This window comes from Microcaecilia unicolor, chromosome 2, assembly GCF_901765095.1.
Source record: "Microcaecilia unicolor chromosome 2, aMicUni1.1, whole genome shotgun sequence".
NCBI classification, from domain to species: domain Eukaryota; kingdom Metazoa; phylum Chordata; class Amphibia; order Gymnophiona; family Siphonopidae; genus Microcaecilia; species Microcaecilia unicolor.
The window spans coordinates 434312173-434331825 of NC_044032.1; the positions used below are offsets into that span (position 1 = coordinate 434312173).

Sequence of the window (19653 nt, forward strand, 5' to 3'; positions counted from 1 at the left end):
GCCTTAGTCACCGCCGTCACTACGGCATCCACAGTCGGAGGCTTTAAAGAGTCTCTATCTTCCTGCGGAAGGGGATAGAGCTTAGCCATGGCCCGTGCCACCTTACAAGGCGCCTCTGGCGAGAGCCATTCCTGCGTTACCATCTCTCTAAGATCCGCATTCATAGGAAAAGTCCGAGATACCCTGCGGATCCCCTTAACCAACGGGTCCTGCTTTTCAGAGGGAGCCGGATCTACTGCCGGGTCAAACTTGAGCATAGCAGACACCTGCTCAATAAGATCCGCCAATTCCTCCCTGTGAAAAATGCGGACCACCGACGGATCCTCCCCGGGCACTGTCTCTCTATCTGGCCCGGACAAGGACCCCTCCTCCTCCTCCAGGGGACTAAAGTCGCCCTCTGACTCTGGAGGAGAAAAACAGTCCAGGTCCTCAGCCCACTCAACACGTGGCCTCTTAGCGCCCAAGCCCCCCCCCCAGACTAAGGGGCTCCGTGCGCGATGGTCCCGCCTGCCAGGCTTGAAATAAGGACCAAACAAATTCCGGAGGGAAACCCATCCTTCCCGAAACGTCCCCTCCAGAAGCACCAGCCACCGGGCTGCCCTGAGGACCGCCGACTAAATCCGGTATTCTCGGGCCCGAATCCAAGATGGCGGCGGTTCCCGCCAAAACCGGGACCGCCGCTGAACCGCTAGCCGAAGCCCCTGCAACCTCCTGCAAGGCTGGCGCGGGAAGCTCCGCCGCTAACACCGGCGGAGCTGAGGACTGAGGCTTCGGTTCCCCGCAAAAGCGGCAGGAACCGCCAATCGCATCGACCCCCCGACGCGCGCAAAAACGACAGCGAAGCGGCTTCGAGGCCATCTTCGTGCCAAAAACTCCCCAAAGGTAAAAGAACTGGGACTCGCCCCAAAGAAGTCACTCACAGCCCAACTCGAACGGCTGCCCAGCTCCGGCACTCCGGAGTGCAGCTGCACCGCTCTCCACACTGTCTGGGTCTTTATGAAGTTTTTTTTTTTTTTTTTTAACTTTATTGCAGCACAATTTGAGCCCTGCTGCTATTAAATCCCTGGCACTCAAGGCTGCAATATAACAAGTGCAGCCGAGGCACAAAGCTGCCCAAACTGGAGAGCTAGCTCGGGGAAGGGACCCGGCCACCCGGGTGTGACATCCCAGGGGGGACAATGGCAGGCCCCACTGGCACCACCAACCCCCAGCACACAGAGTAGTCCAGGCACAGGGATGTTCCTCAGGAATGAACAATAGACCAGGCTAAAACTCTCCTGATCCCTGACTCCTACCAGACCGGACAAGCTGCACAGGCTGCCTGTCTACCCTCTGCTGAGACTGAGAAAATACTGGCTTTTGTGGGATGGGCACAGGTTATATGTACATAGTTGAAGTTAGTGTTCTCAGTCTCCCTCTGCTGGTAGGCGAGCATAACCCACGCGTCTTGACCGGTCTGGAGGGTCGCTGAGGAATTGGTGTTTATTGGATAAACACTGCAAGAACACCACTTTCCCCAGCATTTCTTCACCTCTCCCCTGGCTTGGCTTATATCCTGTGTGCTGATAACTCCTAAGTGACATTAACATACATATCTGATGCCACTTATAACCCTGGTCTCATCACAAAGTTCCAGGCACCAGCTAGCTCTCTGGGTCAGCACCCGAACCAGGGTCACTACAAAAGTTTTATTTCTTTCTGAGCTAGACACAGGCCGTGGCCATGCTTGATCCTGATAGGCCATAGAGTTTTAAAACCATGCTTTTACTGTATTTCTTTATCAGTCCGGGAGCAAATTAACTTCACTCTCACTCCAAAGAAACTCTCCACGCTAGGATTTGTATTTTATGCAAAACAGAACTTTACTGGAACGCTGCAACAGGAAGATATCCAAATCAGGGCTGCCGAGAGGGGGGAGGGTAAGATTCCCCCGGGCCTGGCCTCCAAGGGGAGCCTGGCGCTGACAACAAGACTTCCGGTGGCAGGCACACAGGAAGAAGAATCTGCTCCCCTGGTCTGTCTCTGTCCTGCTCTTGTATGCCGGGACCCGGGTTATTGAGTTAATGCTTTAACGCAATTCCACCACCACAGGTCCTTCTTCCTGCTTTGTCCCACCTCCTCCTGTATGAAGTACTTCCTGTTTCCACATAGGCAGGAGCATAGGCGCCGACTCCGTGGGTGCTGTGGGCGCTCCAACACTCCCAATATTTCACCCACTGGAAGTTCCCTTCGCCAGCCCAGAATTTTAAAAGTCCCTTCCTCCCTCCGAGTTCCAGGGTCCCCCTCCCTCTGAGTTCCAGGGTCCTCCCCCCTCCCTCTGAATTTTAAAAGTCATCTTACCTCGTAGGGGTTACGCCGGCAGCAGCAGTGAAAAGCGTGCAAGCTCGGCGCTTCAGCCCTTCCCTTCTCTCAGCTCTGGTCCTGCCCTTGCGGAAACAGGAAATGAGGGTGGGACCAGAGCTGAGAGAGGGGAAGGGATGAAGCGCTGAGCCTGCACGCTTTTCACTGCTGCTGCCGGCATAACCCACGATGAGGTAAGATGACTTAAAATTCGGAGGGAGGGGGAGAGGACCCTGGAACTTGGAGGGAGGGGGAGGATCCTGGAACTCAGAATGAGGGAGGGGGAGGACCCTGGAACTCGGGGGGGGGGGGGGAAGGGGGAAGGACCCTGGAATTCTGAGGGAGGGGGGAAGGTACTGGAACTCAGAGGGAGGGGGAAGGACCCTGGAACTCGGAGGGAGGGGGGAAGGACCCTGGAAGTCGGAGTGGGGGAAGGATCCTGGAAGTCAGAGGGAGGGGTGGACCCTGGAAGTCGGATGGAGGGGGGGAGGACCCTGGAAGTCAGAGGGAGGGTGGAGGAGGACTCTGGAAGTTGGAGGGAGGGGGGAGAGGACCCTGGAACTCTGAGGGAGGGGGGAAAGACCCTGGAATTCGGAGGGAGGGAGGGGGAGGACCCTGGAAGTCGGAGTGGGGGAAGGATCCTGGAAGTCGGAGGGAGGGGGACTCTGGAAGTCGGAGCAGGAGTGGACGACGATAGACTGGTGGCCCGGTGGCCGGCAGGGGTGGTGGAGGAGGACTGTGCACTAGCAGGAAGCAGAAGAGAAGGCGTCGTGCGGTCGGCCGCGATCTGGGACAGACAGAGCCAAAAACACCTGCTGCAGGAGCCGTTAGTCTCAGGAAGGGCGCATATTCAGTCTGGCGCGCAGGGACAGGGAGCCGCAGGGGGAGAAGCAGGCGTCGTGACGTACAAGATGGGCGGGACTCGATCGGAGAGACAGCGAGAGGATCTGGGAGGAGCCGCTACTGCAGTAGGAAGGGTGCACTGGCGAGGCAGAGACAGAGCAAGAAGAGGACTGAGGAGCCGCTGGGAGGAGACAAGTGAGCCGCAGAGGTAAGGCGCGCCCCGATGCAGCACGGACGGAGCAGAATACAGATAGTTACTGGTTTCCACCCGGGCGGTCCGCCCCCCTACCCCGCCATCTGTACGCCACTGGAATCAGCCCAATGCAGCACGAAGAGGCAGGGCTGCCAATATCAGGTGACAGCTGGTGTGTGCGGGGTGGGCATGCGTGCCTCCAGCCAGGGAAAAAAAAAACAACTTTGTCCCGTCCCTCAGCTGAACAACCGGCTCGCAAAATTCTTCAGAAATTATCAACTGGCTCTGCAGAGCCGGTGCGAGCCGGCTCCAGCACAGCACTGGAGGAAGGGCAGTGGCTCTGTCCTGGGCCTGGTTTTGTCTTTTGGCCACCCTGATCCAAATTTCATGCTATCTTGTAACAAACAGTTGCTTTATATCCAACAGTTCAACTTACTGAAAGAGGTTTTTGTGCCGGTCCTAGACTATTGGTAAAACTATTATCCACTACATTAGCAGCTCTTATAATCCTAGGGTGTTTACATATTTACAGCACCACCAGTCCAATACTTATCCTTTTAGGTAAAATAATCCAAGGCTGTGCTTGCAGGGTTATTGCAGCAAGCTGTCCTGCTGGGCTTTATCCAGCTACCGGACCCATTTAAGACCAGACCTCCTAACTGTCCCTCTAATCCAAAAGTGCACTTCCACGAGCTGCAGCCTCTGGTACCAAACACTAATACTATGAGGTATACTTTGCTAACATGTATAATTAACTAAGGGTTCTTTTAATAAAGCGGAATTACCAGTTAATGATGCGCTGAATGTGAAGAAGCCCATTCAATTCCCAAAGGTTTCTTTGCATTCAGCACATGCTAATCGGTAGTGCTGCTTTGTAAAAGGAGCCCTAAGAGAGATGTTTACAAAATTCAAAAGAATAAATAATTCTTCTAAATATCAAAAATCATGATGAAAAACTCCAATAAAAAATAATAAGTGACAAATTTGCTAACTCGTTTATATCGTTAATTTAAATACTTACCTTCATCTTTTATTATGGTCTTTGTAGTCGTATCTGGGGATATAATATAAAATATTTTCTTTGGTAAGTTCACCAATTTGTTCCATAAGCACAATAAGCTGAATGTTTCCAGAGAAATGCATTTTTAGTATTATTAATATAATTATAAAATCGCGCTATTTATCATGCTAATTTGACCAGGTAAGGCAGTGATTTCCAAACCTGTGTTGAGGGAATCCCAGCCAGTCAGGATATTCACAATGAATCACTCAAGGGGCATGTAAATGCAGGCACCTAGATTATAGAATTATCCTCTGTAGGCTCTGATAATAATGCCCAGTGTTGTTTTTCTAGCAAAAAAGGTGCCGGTACTCAAATGCTAGGCCTCCCTTCAGGAGTGGGGTGATCACTGAGAGACCCACCCCATAATAGCCAGGCCACCTGCAACCAGTCATAGAATCTATGACAAGACAGAATTGGTGTGTAGAGCCTGAGCTCTTTCATTAAAACTTGGGTTCCATGGGTCAATTTTAGCAGACAATGGAAAAGGTGCCGGTACTCAGTACCCCAAAGCCTATTATAGACCTATACTAGCCAAAATAACAAAAAAATATGTAAATTAAGGCACAATCATTTACACCAGCCCTATAGCTAGTGTAAATGCCTGCACCTAGAAATTAGCACTTACAAGCATAAATGATAGAACTCTTTATGGAGGAGATTCTCTGCATGACGCCTAAAATAATCAGTGCTGGACTAAGCGTATTCTATAATCGGCGCCTATTCTAGAAACGCTCAGTTGATATTTCAGTGCCTAAATCTAAACGCAGATAAAAAACAACAAAGCAGTGGAATCAAATGCCACGTTTCGCCCTCAGGCTGCGTCAGGGGTACAAACTATAAAAACAAAACACAAATGTAAAAACATATATAACCATTTAACAATGTCATAAGCACGATTCAACTAATAAAAAGCAATTATTTAAAAAAGATTCAACATATATAAAACAATCCTTCAAAAGTTCTAAAAAATATGTATGGACCTACATGATATCATCTATAAAACAAATATTTATAATTATCATTAAAATCATACATCATGTAAAATTTTTAATCTACAATTACTCACATCACATTTATACCTCTCGATAAAAAAATGTTAAGATCATACAGTTAGAATCAAAACAATTCAATGAAGAGGGGAAGAAATTTCTTGATACATACCTATCAAAAGTGTATATAAGTATATCATATACACTAGTAGTGAGATGAGAACAGTTATTCCAAAAGATTTTTGGAATAACTGTTCTCATGTGAGTAATTGTAGATTAAAAATTTTACATGATGTATGATGTCGGGTATTATTCCAAATAAATGCATTTGATTCCAAGGCTTTGTTGTTTTTTTAATCTACTGTTTTGTAAGCAGTTGTGTGCCTTTTTGTTTTTTTTGGTTTAAATCTACACGCATCCATTTACACCAATGAAAAATCTTGGCACGTAGATTTAGGTGCATTGGGCCATATTTTATAACTAGGCACCTAAATTATAGAATGCCCACAAAATGCCCATTTCCCCACCCAAACCAATGCCCATTTTTGCCTGTGTGCATTAGAAGTTCAGCGCACATTGGTACAGAATACGCTTAGCGAGTTGTGTGCCTAAATTCTAAGCAGGGCTAATTAGTGCTCATTATTGGTTGTTAAGTGCTGTTATCAACGCTCATTAGCTTAATCGCACACACTGTTATAGAATCTGTGGGTATATGTGTGCCTGTGTGCTCCACCCATATGTAAACCCTCTGGCAGAGTATGCACCATCAAATCATGTTGTGTACTTTTTCTACTTTTCTGCTAGATGGTATTATATAAAAGGCCATTTATGCACCTTCTTACCATCTAAAACTAGGCAGCACTTTATGGAACCCCACCATCATATTTTGAAATAAGAACAATTTCTTGACAGGTAGATGGATTAGTTATATGGAGTTTGTCCCTTGATGTTTCAGAGAACAATGATTACATGCAAACAATGACCTTTTAAGTGCAAGAAAGCAGGAATAACAATTGTACAGACGACCTTTAACTAGTTAAGGGTTGATTTCTTCAGATAATTAAAGGGAAGGGGAAGACATTTTGTTTCAACAGACAACAATATGATGACTGTCTTTTTGTGAAAGTAACTTTTCATTTTTGTGTTTTCATTTATTTTCTTAACTATAAAATGAGGAACATGAACAAAAAAATAATATTGGAAGCCAAGAGAAACAAGCCTACGAACGAAGGAGTTTAATTCTATTCTTGAGACAAATCTCATAGGGGGGATATTTCATGTCTAAAATCCTGCCTAGATACTATATCAAAAACAAACAGAAAGAGGCTAAAAATGATCTGCTCTTAAATAACATACAAACAAAAAAAAAAGTAGATCAATAATAATAAAAAGAGAAGTGGTTTATTGAAGAATTATCCAACGTGGCCACTTTTCGCCCACAGGCTGCATCAGGGGTAAAACTAAAACAAAGAATATATACATAAAAATCCGTTAATAAACATAAATAATTAATACAATACATAAAATGTAGCAAACATAAAATTAAATACTAAAAAATGAATAAATAAGTACAAAATACTTACACAAATAGGACAGGTATGTTCAGTGTGAATACATGTGCATGAGAAGAATGAAAAAATTAAGGGGCCTTTTACAAAGATGTGCTGAAAAACGGCCTGCAGTAGTGTAGATGCGTGTTTTGGGTATGCATAGAATCATTTTTCAGTGCACCTTTAAAAAATGCCTTTTTATAAATGTTGCCAAAAATGGATGTACGGCAAAATGAAAATTGCTGCGCGTCCATTTTGGGTCTGAGACCTTACCGCAAGCCATTGACCTAGTGGTAAAGTCTCATGCGGTAACCAGGAGGTAATGACCTGTGCGCATCCAATACGTGCATCTGAAAATAAAAATTATTTTTCGGACATGCGTATTGGATGCACACCAAAATTGAAATTACCACAACAGCCACGCAGTAGCCGGGTGGTAACTCCATTTCGGCACAGTTTTATAATGGTATTTTGACGTTTTAAGATGAATTTTCTGAGATATGACCTTTGAACTACGACAAACACATATAAGCAGCCAATAGCAGTGAATATATGAAAACTACACCATTTGAAGAGGAGTGCTGACCCTATGAAGAGAAGTACTGTATGTGAATAACTCTGGTTTGTTTCTTCCCATTTTTCTAAAAATCCTTTAAATACCATATTGTTGTGCTGCAAAGGTATGACCAGGCTCTCTTAGTTGTGATTTTTTTTTTTTAACTTTCAGGTGTTTGCAATATAATTACTATTAGTGGTATATTGTGTTTACACCCCTTTTAAGTAGGTGTATTTTTGGATCATTCATGAGAAACCTTTTTCTTTCTCTTGTACTGTACACTGAGGCACAATTGTATGCAGTGTCATTATACAACCTTGTGGTTAGAATATGCTGATAAAATGCATGTGTCACGTTAGTGAGGAAAAGTGAGCCCTTGGGCTGCTGCCAAGGAGCGGCAGTGGCAGGAGAATCACCCCAAAACAAGAGACAAGGCAGAACACAGACAGTCAGATACAACCTGGACTGCAGCAGCCGGATTGAAGCTGCAGCTGAAGCAGAGCAAACAGAAACAGGCAGGGCCGGGCACAGAGAAGGCTTCCAGGAAACCAAACAGCGTCTAGGCTGGAGGCACGCAGTAGAATAAAACAGGAAACACGTCGAGTCTTGGGCAGGCAGCAAGCAGTAGAAGTAAACCAGGAAACACGCCGCGTCTAGGGCAGGCAGCAAGCAGTAGAAGTAAACCAGGAAACAAGCCAAGTCTTGGGCAGGCAGCAAGCCGTAGAAGCAGGGCTTTTTTTGAGGGGGTACTGAGTACCCATAGGCGCCCCGTATAAGAGGCTTGGGGAGGCTAAGCCTCCCCAGCCCAGCTCTGACCTTCCCCGCGGCCCTGCCGAGACTCCTGACCAAATCTTCTGCTGCTGCCGCTTCTACTGAGCAGCGGCAGCCAGGAATGACATCTACGCAGCTGATCCGCTGCCGCCACTTCTCAGAGCCAGCATAAGAAGAAAAAGAAGCGCGGGGCCGCAGCAGCGTTCAGACATGCGCTGTCGGCTCTGCCGGTCTCTGCCCCATGACGTCAATTTCCCGTTCCGGGGGCAGAGGACCGGCAGAGCCGACAGCGCATGTCTGAACGCTGCTGCGGCCCCGCGCTTCTTTTTCTTCTGTCAGCTAAAGAGGCCCGGGCCGGAGGGAGAGAAGAGAACGTGGCCACTGGCTGGAAACGGTAGGAGGGGAGAGAAGGAGAGCCAGGGGACATGGCCAGTGCAGTGGAGAGCCAGAGAGCAATAGGGAGAGAAAGAGGGGACATGGAAAAAAGCAGGGCAGAGCCAGGGACATGGAAAAAAAAGCAAGGGAGAGCCAGAAAGAGATGGGGAGAGAAAGAGGGGCCATGGGCAGGAGAGAGAGAGAAGCTGCTGGGGAGAAACTGGGGGAGACCCTAGCTGTCAGACTGAGAAATGCTGGCTGGATGAAAGGAGGGAGAAAGAGGAAAAATGCTGGAAGGAGGGAAGAAACTGGTAGGGAGAGAAAGAGGAAAGACACTGGAAGGATGGGGTGAGAGAGGACATGCTGAATGGAAAAGGGTCAAGAGAGAACTGTCTAGAAGGAAGGGGAGATAGAGGAAGACAATGGACGGAAGGATTGGGAGAGGATAATGGACGGAAGGATTGGGAGAGGATAATGGGTGGAAGGATGGAGAGAGAAAGAGGGATAACACTGGATGGCATGGTAGGAGAGAAAGAGGGAAGGTGCTGGACATGGATGGAGGGGAGGGAAGTATATGCACATGGATGGAGGGAAGTGAGGAGAAATGCTGGATATGGATGGAGGGAAAACTGTTGAATTTAAGAGCTGGATAGGGACATGGCTACAGATGGTAGACAGGATGCATAAGGACATAGGAGGATGGTGGACATGGTGAGAGAAAAAATATCAAATGGAAAGAAGACACTGCATAAAACAGAAGACACTGGGACCAAAGCGAATAGAAAAACTAAATGATCAGACAACAAAGGTAGAAAAAAGTATTTTATTCAGAATTTGTTAACTGGAATATGTCAGCTTTTGGAAATGTGCATCTGTGATGTTTTGCATGTAAATTTCAATTTTTCTAGTATTGCTGCATGCTGAGTCTGACTTCTTGAGGTAACTTTCCAGTTCAGTATTTTGCCTTCATATCTGTTGTGTCATGTATTTTTCATGTGTGATCAAGGTGCAGTATTCTGCTAGCGTGTAGTATTTTCAGCCCTTTTTGGTTTTTTTTTTTTTTGTTTCACTAGGTTGTGCACTGGAGTTTTAGAGCCCCGTGTAATTACAGTGCTGCCTTTCCACGCATAAGGTTTAGCTCGTCCTGTCCTTGGAATTAGTACTGTTATGGTTTGGTAAGGCTATATGAGTGTGTTTTTGCACAAGTTTGTGTATAGTGTTTTGCAGTGGAGAGATTGTGTATTGGCCTTACTGAGGTGGCACCAAATCATCAGAAAGGGTTTTAGAGCCTAAATCATGACACACTACCTCTTGAAGGATCTACATATAGTCGTTCATAAAAGGAGCTCATTGTGAACACTTTCCACCCTAAAAGGGTGTATTGTGGCTCTACATGAGAATTGTGATATTATGATCCCTTGTTTCATATTGTTGACGGTCTGCATTTTCTGTATGGGTGGTATATTGGTTTATTAGGGTCTGCCCAGTGTTATGGTACAGTAAGGTTTATGAGTGTGTTTTTGCACAAATTTGTGCATAGTGTTTTGCAGTTGAGCAATTGTGGTTAGTACATGCTTTGAGCAACCACTTTATTCTTTGACATATGATACATATTTGATATCTAAATTTAATAAAAGGTATTAATTGTGACTTATTTTTACTTATTTTTTACTGTTGTCAGACAATTATGGATGTAAGCCCTGCCTCTGGCCCCACCCCATAACCCCGCCCCCTTTAGCCTCCCCAAACAGTTGGGCCACCGACTGCCTATGTGAGTACCGGCACCTTTTCCATTGTCTGCTAAAATTGACCCATGGTCCCCAAGTTTTAATGATAGAACTCAGGCTCTACACACCAATTCTGCCTTGTCATAGATTCTCTGACTGGTTGCATGGGGCCTGGCTATTATGGGGTGGGTCCCTCAGTGATCACCCCACTCCTGAAAGGTGGCCTAGCATTTGAGTACCGGCACCTTTTTTGCTAGAAAAACACACTGCGTAGAAGTAAACCAGGAAACACAAGCAGGGCAGGTCCACCACGGCAAAAGGAGAACAAAGAGCACTGCAACAACTCTCACCGACGAGAAGCTCATCAGATGACCTCTGTTGCCAAGGCAAAGTAGAAAGTATCCAGGTAGTTCATAAAGGCAACCAACAAGGGAGTTCATCAGGTAAGGGTGCTGCTAAGTTCCAAAAGTCCCAAGACAATCTGGAAGGCTGGAAGATCTGGACTGGACCAGCATGACTTCTGGAACATAGGAAACAGTAACCAGACAGTCCGTTGCAGCCACCAGGTCTAAACACCAGGTGGCGAAATGACTGAGTGCATGAAACATGGCCACAATCGTGACAGCATGGAACAACTATATGATCCTTGATACATGTAATTAATAAGAAATATTTAATTTTTTCATTCTTCTCATGCACATGTATTCACACTGAATATAGCCTTTCCTATTTGTATAAGTATTTTGTACTTATTTATTAATTTGTTAGTATTTGATTTTGTTTGCTATATTGTATATATTGTATTGTATTTATTATGATTATTAAAAGATTTTTATATAATTATTTATTGAATTTGCATCCCACATTTTCCCACCTTTTATATTCTTTGTTTTAGTTTTATCCCTGATGTAGCCTGTAGGTGAAACATTGCCACGTCAGGTAATTGAACAATAAACCATTTCTCTTTTATTATAATTGGTCTGCTTTTTTGTTAGAGGCTGTATCAAGACACATATGACTGGTAAATGTCTGGACAGGGCTCCATGTTGCAGCTTTCCAAATCTCTTCTAAGGAGGTAGGTCTTAGATTTACACCCAGTCTTGCTGAATCAGCTTCACTCATTAGTATCTATCTCATGCACTTGGAGGTTATTTCACAATCAAGTAAGCTCCTTTTCTCATATATCAAACTACCTTTCTTGTGAAGGTCTCAGCCGTCTATATTGCAAAGCCTCTGGTTTCAGTATTCTCTGAACCTGAGTCATTATTAATCCTGACACTAGCTATGCTCTTGACATAAAAGACTGGTCCAATTCCAACTCTTCCTCTAGAGTTTAACAAAAAGGATCTTTACAAATACCAGTGAAATTTAAAACCTTCCAACTCCTTCTGGAGTCGATGGATGCATGAATAACTTTCAAACCCTGTAAAGTCATAGCAAATGGTAGTCCGGCAAGAAGGTGGCCTTGCCTGTTTACAGATAAACAAGCTCAGTGTAACAAGCTACAACCAGCCTTTGGAGCTTGTCATTAAGATGGAGGCATTTTTTGTAAGCCAATGGACAGCAAAATACTTCTTCAGACTCATCATTGAAGCAGTAGTACTTGGGTCTCATGAAGAGACATACTCTGTGGGCCACAGTCTACCTCAGAAAACTAAAGATTCAGAGACTCTCTTTCCCTTTATATTGTCCAGTGTTTTTGTCTGTCGTTTCAGAAATCCCCTATGCTGTTTGGGGAGGCTAAAGGGGGTGTGGTTAGAGGTGGGGCCAGGGGTGGAGCTTACATCCATAATTGCCTGACAACACACACAGAAAAAAAATAAGTAAAAATAAAATAGTCACAATTAATACATTTTATTAAATTTAGATATTAGATATGTATCATATGTCAAAGAATAAAGTTGTTGCTCAAAGCATATACTAAACACAATCGCTCAACTGCAAAACACTATGCATAAATTTGTGCAAAAACACACTCAGAACCTTACTGTACTATAAATATTACACTGGGCAGAGCCTAATACACCAATATACCACCCATACGGAAAATGCAAACCGTCAACAATATGAATCAAGGGATCATAATATCACAATTCTCTTTTAGGGTGGATAGTGTTCACAATGAGCTCCTTTTATTAACAACCATATGTAGATCCTTCAAGAGGTAGTGTGTCATGATTTAGGCTCTACACCCTTTCTGATGTTTTGGTGCCACCTCAGTAAGGCCAACACACAATCTCTCCACTGCAAAACACTATACACAAACTTGTGCAAAAACACACTCATAACCTTACCAAACCATAACAGAACTAATTCCAAGGCCAGGACGAGCTACAACCTTATGCGTGGAAAGGCAACACTGTAATTACACCGGGCTCTAAACACCAGTAAACAACCTAGTGAAAAAAACAAAATAAAAAGGGCTGCAAATACTACACGCTAGCAGAATACTACACGATTCACAATCAGGATTTCGCCCCCTACACAGCACCGAAACAGTACTACTTACCCTCCTAACTAAATTTAAGCAGGAAATATCAATAGGCAAAAGCATTCTCCTCCTTCAATTTGACATGTCCAGTGCGTTCAACATGGTTAACCTTAACATATTACTAAGACTCCTAGATTATTTCGGAATTGGTGGTAATACTCTCAACTGGATCAAGGGTTTCCTTACTACCAGAACATATCAAGTGAAATCAAGCACAAACATATCATCACCTTGGAAACCAGCCTGTGGAGTACTGCAAGGATCACCATTATCACCGATTCTTTTCAACCTCATGATGACCCCCTAGCCAAGGCCTTATCCATCCAAGGCCTCAACCCATTCATCTACACTGATGATGTCACAATATACATCCCCTACAAACACGATCTGGCAGAAATCACCAATGAAATCAAGCTCAGCTTAAACATCATGGACTCCAACTAAACTTAACACAGAAAAAACACATTGTCTCATCATCTCATCCCAATACAATACATACAAACCCACAAACATCAACATCCCAGGTTACACCCTCCCTATCTCAGACAGCCTGAAAATTCTCGGAGTAACAATCGACTGAAACCTCTCACTAGAGAACCAAGCGAAATCCACCACAAAGAAAATGTTTCACTCAATGTGGAAACTGAAACGCGTGAAACCATTCTTCCCGAGGGAAATATATTGCTACCTGATACAATCATTGCAGACTATTGCAGTGGAATTTATGCGGGATGCAAAGAACAAATCATAAAGAAACTTCAGACCGCCCAAAACACAGCAGTCAGGCTTATATGTATAATGTATAATCTTATACAAATTAGAAAATATTTGCCTCAAGTAAAGTTTAGGCTGGTGGTGTAGGCATTAATATTGGCCAAGTTAGACTACTGCAATATAATACATTTAGGTTGTAATAAGAATATATTAAGAAAGTTGCAAACCATATAAAACACTGATTCTGTTAATTTGTTTGCTAAAGAAATTTGACAGTGTTTCTTCCTATTATATCCAACTTCACTGGTAACCAACAGAGGGCAGAATAATTTTTAAACGATGTTGTTTTGTTTATAAAATAGTTCAGGGATATGTTCCAGCCTACGGGGTCCTTTTACTAAGCCGCGTAGGCGCCTACGTGCACCCAACATGCGCCAAATTGGAGTTACTGCTTGGTTACCGCATGGTAATTTCAATTTTGGCGCATGTCCACTACGTGCACCCAAAAAGTATTTTTTATTTTCTGGTGCATGGCAGCTACGCGCATCAAGTGGCATTTGACACGCATAGACCATTACCACCCGATTACCGTGTGAGACCTTACTGCTAGGTCAATGGCTTGCGGTAAGGTCTCAGACCCAAAATGGACGCGCAATAATTTTCATTTTGCCGCACGTTCATTTTCGGCAAAAATTTTAAAAAGGCATTTTTTGTAGGTGCGCTGAAAAATAATTCTGTGTGTGCCCAAAACACATGTCTACACTGCCACAGGCCATTTTTTCAGTGCAACTTACTAAAAGGACCCCTATATGTTTCCTTTGATTAAAGTGCTGGGTTCACAAATTACTACTCGTAATACTCAGCCTATTTTTCCCAACATTTAAAAGTTCATGGTTAAAATGATTTTTTTCCTGCTTGTTTCTTATCAAGCAGCCAAACACTGGAATACTTTGCAAGTATCTGTTATAAGTTAGCTTATTATTCTTTTCACAGATTGAATAAGGGGCTCATTTTCCAAAGAGAAAAACATCCAAAAAGTGTCATAAAGCACCATTTGGATGAATTTCTTCTCAAAGTGGTATTTTCAAAACCTGTTTTGCAAATGCCTATCTATGCAATTCATCTACAATGCATCCAAATCACAAAGGGGTGTGTTGGGGAGGTTTTGAAGGCAGGATCAGGGGGAGCTTTGGGCGTGCCTATTGGACATTTTACAGCCATAACGGAACAAAACGAAAACGTCCAGGGCAAAAATCTAAATGGTTTGGTCTAGGCCTGTTTTTATAACTAATAAGGCACAAAAAGTGCCCTAAATGACCACTGGAGGGAATCCCACCCCCCCAAAAAATGTGAATAAAAGTACTATTTACCAGGCTTTATGATAGCCTCAGATGTTATAGCCAGGTCCATTACAGCAGCATGCAGGTCACTTGGGGTAATGTAGTAGTTGGTGCAGTACACCATGGGGGACCCAGGCCCCTATCTTCCTCTACCTGTCACACTTGTGATGGAAACTGTGACCCCTCTCAAAATCACCAAAACCCTACTATACCCACCAGAAACCCACTGTACCCATATATAGGTGCCCCTTCACCCATAGGGCTATTGTAGTGGTATACAGCTGGAGGTAGTGGGTTTATGTACCCATTTTGACCCTCTAACATTTTAGACTTTGAAAGGCTCAACACTGAGAAGTGTTTAATATTCATTCCTTGGCCATCCAGCATGATTTAATCCATGCTTATAAATTTAGGCCTGCCATTCATTTGCCTAGATTTATGAGTCTAGTGCTGAAAATCGGTGCGAAGCTCCTGTCCACTTAAACCACACTGGGCTGACCATCTCACAGTATTCAGCGGAATTTAAGCACTGTCCAGGGGCGGAGCCGGCACTAACCGGTTAGTGGTGATATTCAGTCAGCTAACCAGTTAAGCAGATGAAGTTTGGACAGCAAAAAGGCTGTTCTATCTTTATGTATTGATGATGTTACGTAACACAAACAAAAACAATAAAGAAAAAACATAAGAATAGTCATCTGTATTTTATGATATAACTCAGGCTGTTCTAACTTTATCCGCCGAGTTAACCAGGAACCAATCTGAATACTGGCAGGTGCCCAGTTAAATTCTGCAGACCGCATTGAATACCAGCCCGACACTGAATATCCAGTTTTAATTCAGTCTGTGGCTTTCAGCAACTTAAAAACTGCTGACTGCTGTGGGTTGAATCAGGGGCGTAGCCAGACCTCGCGGTGGAAGAGGGCCAGAGCCTGAAGTGGGGGGGGGGGGGGTACATTTTAGTCTGCAGCCCCACCGTCTCGCTGCTCCCCCTACTGCCCTACCACACTCCACAGCAACAAATACGTTGGCTGGCAGGGGTCCCCAACCTCCGCCAGCTGAAGCCTTCTTCAGCACTGTTCTCTGGTGCTGCGGCGTTCCCTGCCCTGCTTTCTCTTCCTCCTCAAGTCCTGTACGCTCCTCTAAGTGAAACTGAGCATGCTCACTTAGAGGAGCATACAAGACTTGAGGAAGAAGAGAGAGCAGGGCAGGAAACGCGGTGGTGCTGGAGACCGGCGCTGGACATGGCTTCAACTGATGGGGGTTGGGGACCCCCGCCAGCAAAACCAGGGGCCCAGATGAAATTTGGGACGGGGGGGGGGGGGGGTCCAGGCCCCCATGGACCCACCTAGCTACGCCACTGTGTTGAATATCAGGCCCTTTGTTTCTAAACTGGATGCTCCTGCTACATGTATCCAGTACATAAATATCCATTTTTCAATTTAGAGCAGGCTGTATATCAGCAGATCCTACTCTAAAATACCAGCAGAACTTTAAAATGTACCGACCTGGACATCTCAATTCCGATTCATATATCCTTTCTAAAATGCTGCTCTACATATTTATTGCTTTGCTACTATCTTCCTAATTTATATTGTATAAAGACAACATATAAGTATGTGTCTTCTTGTATAATACATTTCTAGATTCATTCTCAGTAGTCCACCAATGCTCTATTTCTTTTATAATTTACAAGCAAAGATTTGCATGTGTTTGTGGCGGTAGGCAGGGTAGATAGAGCTAATATTCTCTTTGTGAATTGTAACTGAAAATGCTGTTTTTTTGACAGAAGCATAGCCAGCAATTTCACACATAGAACTTACCCCTACAACCCACTTCATCCTCTCCATTAATACAGTCCATTTCTCCATTGCAGCGATACTGGTTTGGAATACAGACATCTGAAGAGCAATGGAAGCTATTGGTGCATTCTGCAACAAGAACAGAGCTTCATCATCGGCACATCAAGGAACAACATGGGCTCACAAAGGAGATATAATATGTCAGTTCCACCCAAAATCCTACACATTCAAATTGGTATCTCTGCTTCTGTAAACTCTGCTGAACTCTTGAGGATACAAGTACCAAATGTAAAATGTGAAATATATTTATAAGTCTCTTTCCTAGTTCTATGTCCATGAAGGTGCCCTTTTTATTATTATTGTATAAAGGCAACATAATAGGGACCCAGAATCAAATCACTATCCTGCAAATAATGAATAAATTAGTACCCGCACCAAAAAGAGTGTACATTCATTTTTGTACTTTGCACATGCATTTTATAAAATACGCAAGTGTATTGCAACTCTGCCTCTGCTCTGCCCAAGTGATACCACTAGGAACAAATGCATAGTCTATAAAAGTATGTGTGATCTTTCAGTGTGTATATTTTTTATGTACATATATCATCACACAATTTTATAGAAGGCCTTTTCTGTGTGTAAAATTAGCTTTACATATGGGAAAAAAAACTTATAAAATGACTGCTAGCTGAGGGACCTGACTCACAGGGCCAGATTTACGTATAAGCTAAACAAGCTATAGCTTAGGGCCTCACATTACAGGGAGCCTCATGCCTCATTAGCATGGGAAACTATTAAACCTAAACTTAACTTTCAGCTTAATCATGGGGGGCCTCTTAAATGGTACAGCTTAGGGGCCACAATATACATAAATCTAATGTCACATGTAGCATATCATCTTGAAGGGACATGTTCTAAGGGCTCAAAGGACCTGGAACTACAGTCTTCTTGGGCCTGATTTTAGAACAGAATGCCTATGTAAGAAGTCCAAAAAAAGCACATATTTTACAGAGGCAATATAGAGGGGCATTTTCGAAAGGGACGTCCAAGTTTTGATGAGGACGTCCTCGTAAAACATTCCCATCCAGGGGCGGGGAAACCCATATTTTTGAAACAAGATGGACGTCCATCTTTCGTTTCGATAATATGGTCAGGGATGCCCAAATCCTGAAATTTGGTCGTCCTTAGAGATGGTCGTCCCTAGACTTGGTCGTTTCTGATTTTCGGCGATAATCGAAATCAAGGACGTCCATCTCAGAAACGATCAAATGCAAGCCATTTGGTCATGGGAGGAGCCAGCATTCGTAGTGCACTGGTCCCCCTGACATGCCAGGACACCAACTGGGCACCTTAGGGGGCACTGCAGTGGACTTCAGAAAAATCTCCCAGGTACATAGCTCCCTGACCTTGTGTGCTGAGCCCCCCAAAACCCACTATCCACAACTGTACGCCACTACCATAGCCCTTACAAGTGAAGGGGGGCACCTACATTTGGATACAGTGGGTTTCTGGTGGGTTTTGAAGGGCTCACATTTACCACCACAAGTGTAACAGGTGGGGGGGATGGGCCTGGGTCTGCCTGCCTGAAGTGCACCCACTAAAACTGCTCCAGGACCTGCATACTGCTGTCATGGAGCTGGGTATGATATTTGAGGCTGGCATAGAGGCTGGCAAAAAATATTTAAAAAATTTTTTTTGAGGGTGGGAAGGGGGTTAGTGACCACTGGGGGAGTAAGGGGAGGTCATCTCCGATTCCCTCCGGTGGTCATCTGGTCAGTTCGGGCACCTTTTTGTGGCTTGGTTGTAAGAAAAAAGAACCAGGTAAAGTTGTCCAAGGGTTCATCAGGGACGCCCTTTTTTTTTCCATTATGGGTCGAGGACGCCCATGTGTTAGGCACATCCAAGTCCTGCCCTTGCTAAGCCTCCGACACGCCCCTGGGAACTTTGGTTGTCCCCGTGACGGAAAGCAGTTGGGGACGCCCAAAATCAGCTTTCCATTATACCGATTTGGGCGACCCTGTGAGAAGGACACCCATCATGCGATTTGTGTCGAAAGATGGGCGTCCTTCTCTTTCAAAAATAAGCCTGATAGAGTGGATAATGTTGACAAGAGCTTGAAGGACACACGAGGTGCAAAATAAGATCATTCAAGACTGTATGCTATTGCACTGACAATATGAACAGCTTGAAAATAGCATTAGGAAGTTCAACTGGAGATTCTTGAATTTCCCTATATCATACTATAAAATAATACATATATTGGAACTGGAATTGATTTAGTAATTTGAATCCATGAATATGGGGGCAGAGCAATCATCCATCATAATATAGCCGACTTAGATTAGTGAGCATCGCTACACAAATATAGGAACTCATACCAATTTTCATTCTGATTCATACGTCCCTCACTATTAACTCTTGCACATTTTTACTGGACTAATAACACAGAAACATATAAGCTGAAATCTAATTTTCCATTAAGAACAGTGAAAGTTTTCCTGTAGTCCTTCTTTGTGAATATCTAGCGTCACTATCTGATTTTGTTTTGTTTAATCTCAGTTATCTCACATTCTGCACCAGAAGAGATTACATACTGATTAGGTTTTGTTTCATATTGAATAACATACCAAACATCAGTTTCATCATTTAAAACTTCACAAATGCCCTTTATTTCTGGGTTTAACTGTGGCATGATTAAATTATCTGTTAAATCTGGACTCATGATTTCTTCAAGGTTTAAAATTTCAGCCAGTTTTACGTAGGAGGTAACACAAGTTCTTTGTCACTGACATCCATAACTCTGATTGACACATTCCCATTTTCTGGAGTTACTAATGAATTAGCTACTAACAGTTATTCTTGGAAGAGAGAGTTGTTGGGAAGACTTAATCATCATTGCACA

At 44.0% G+C, this 19653-nt stretch overlaps 1 protein-coding gene across 1 annotated transcript in view; it reads right to left on the reverse strand.

The window, feature by feature from the left end:
* The window catches only part of CFI (complement factor I), a gene marked incomplete at its 5' end in the record, with an annotated part of 98540 nt that overhangs the window by 48707 nt on the left and 30180 nt on the right, over positions 1-19653 (reverse strand). The window contains 2 exon segments of the mRNA XM_030190814.1: positions 4398-4430; positions 16773-16880. Coding sequence (XP_030046674.1) covers positions 4398-4430; positions 16773-16880 — 141 coding nt within the window.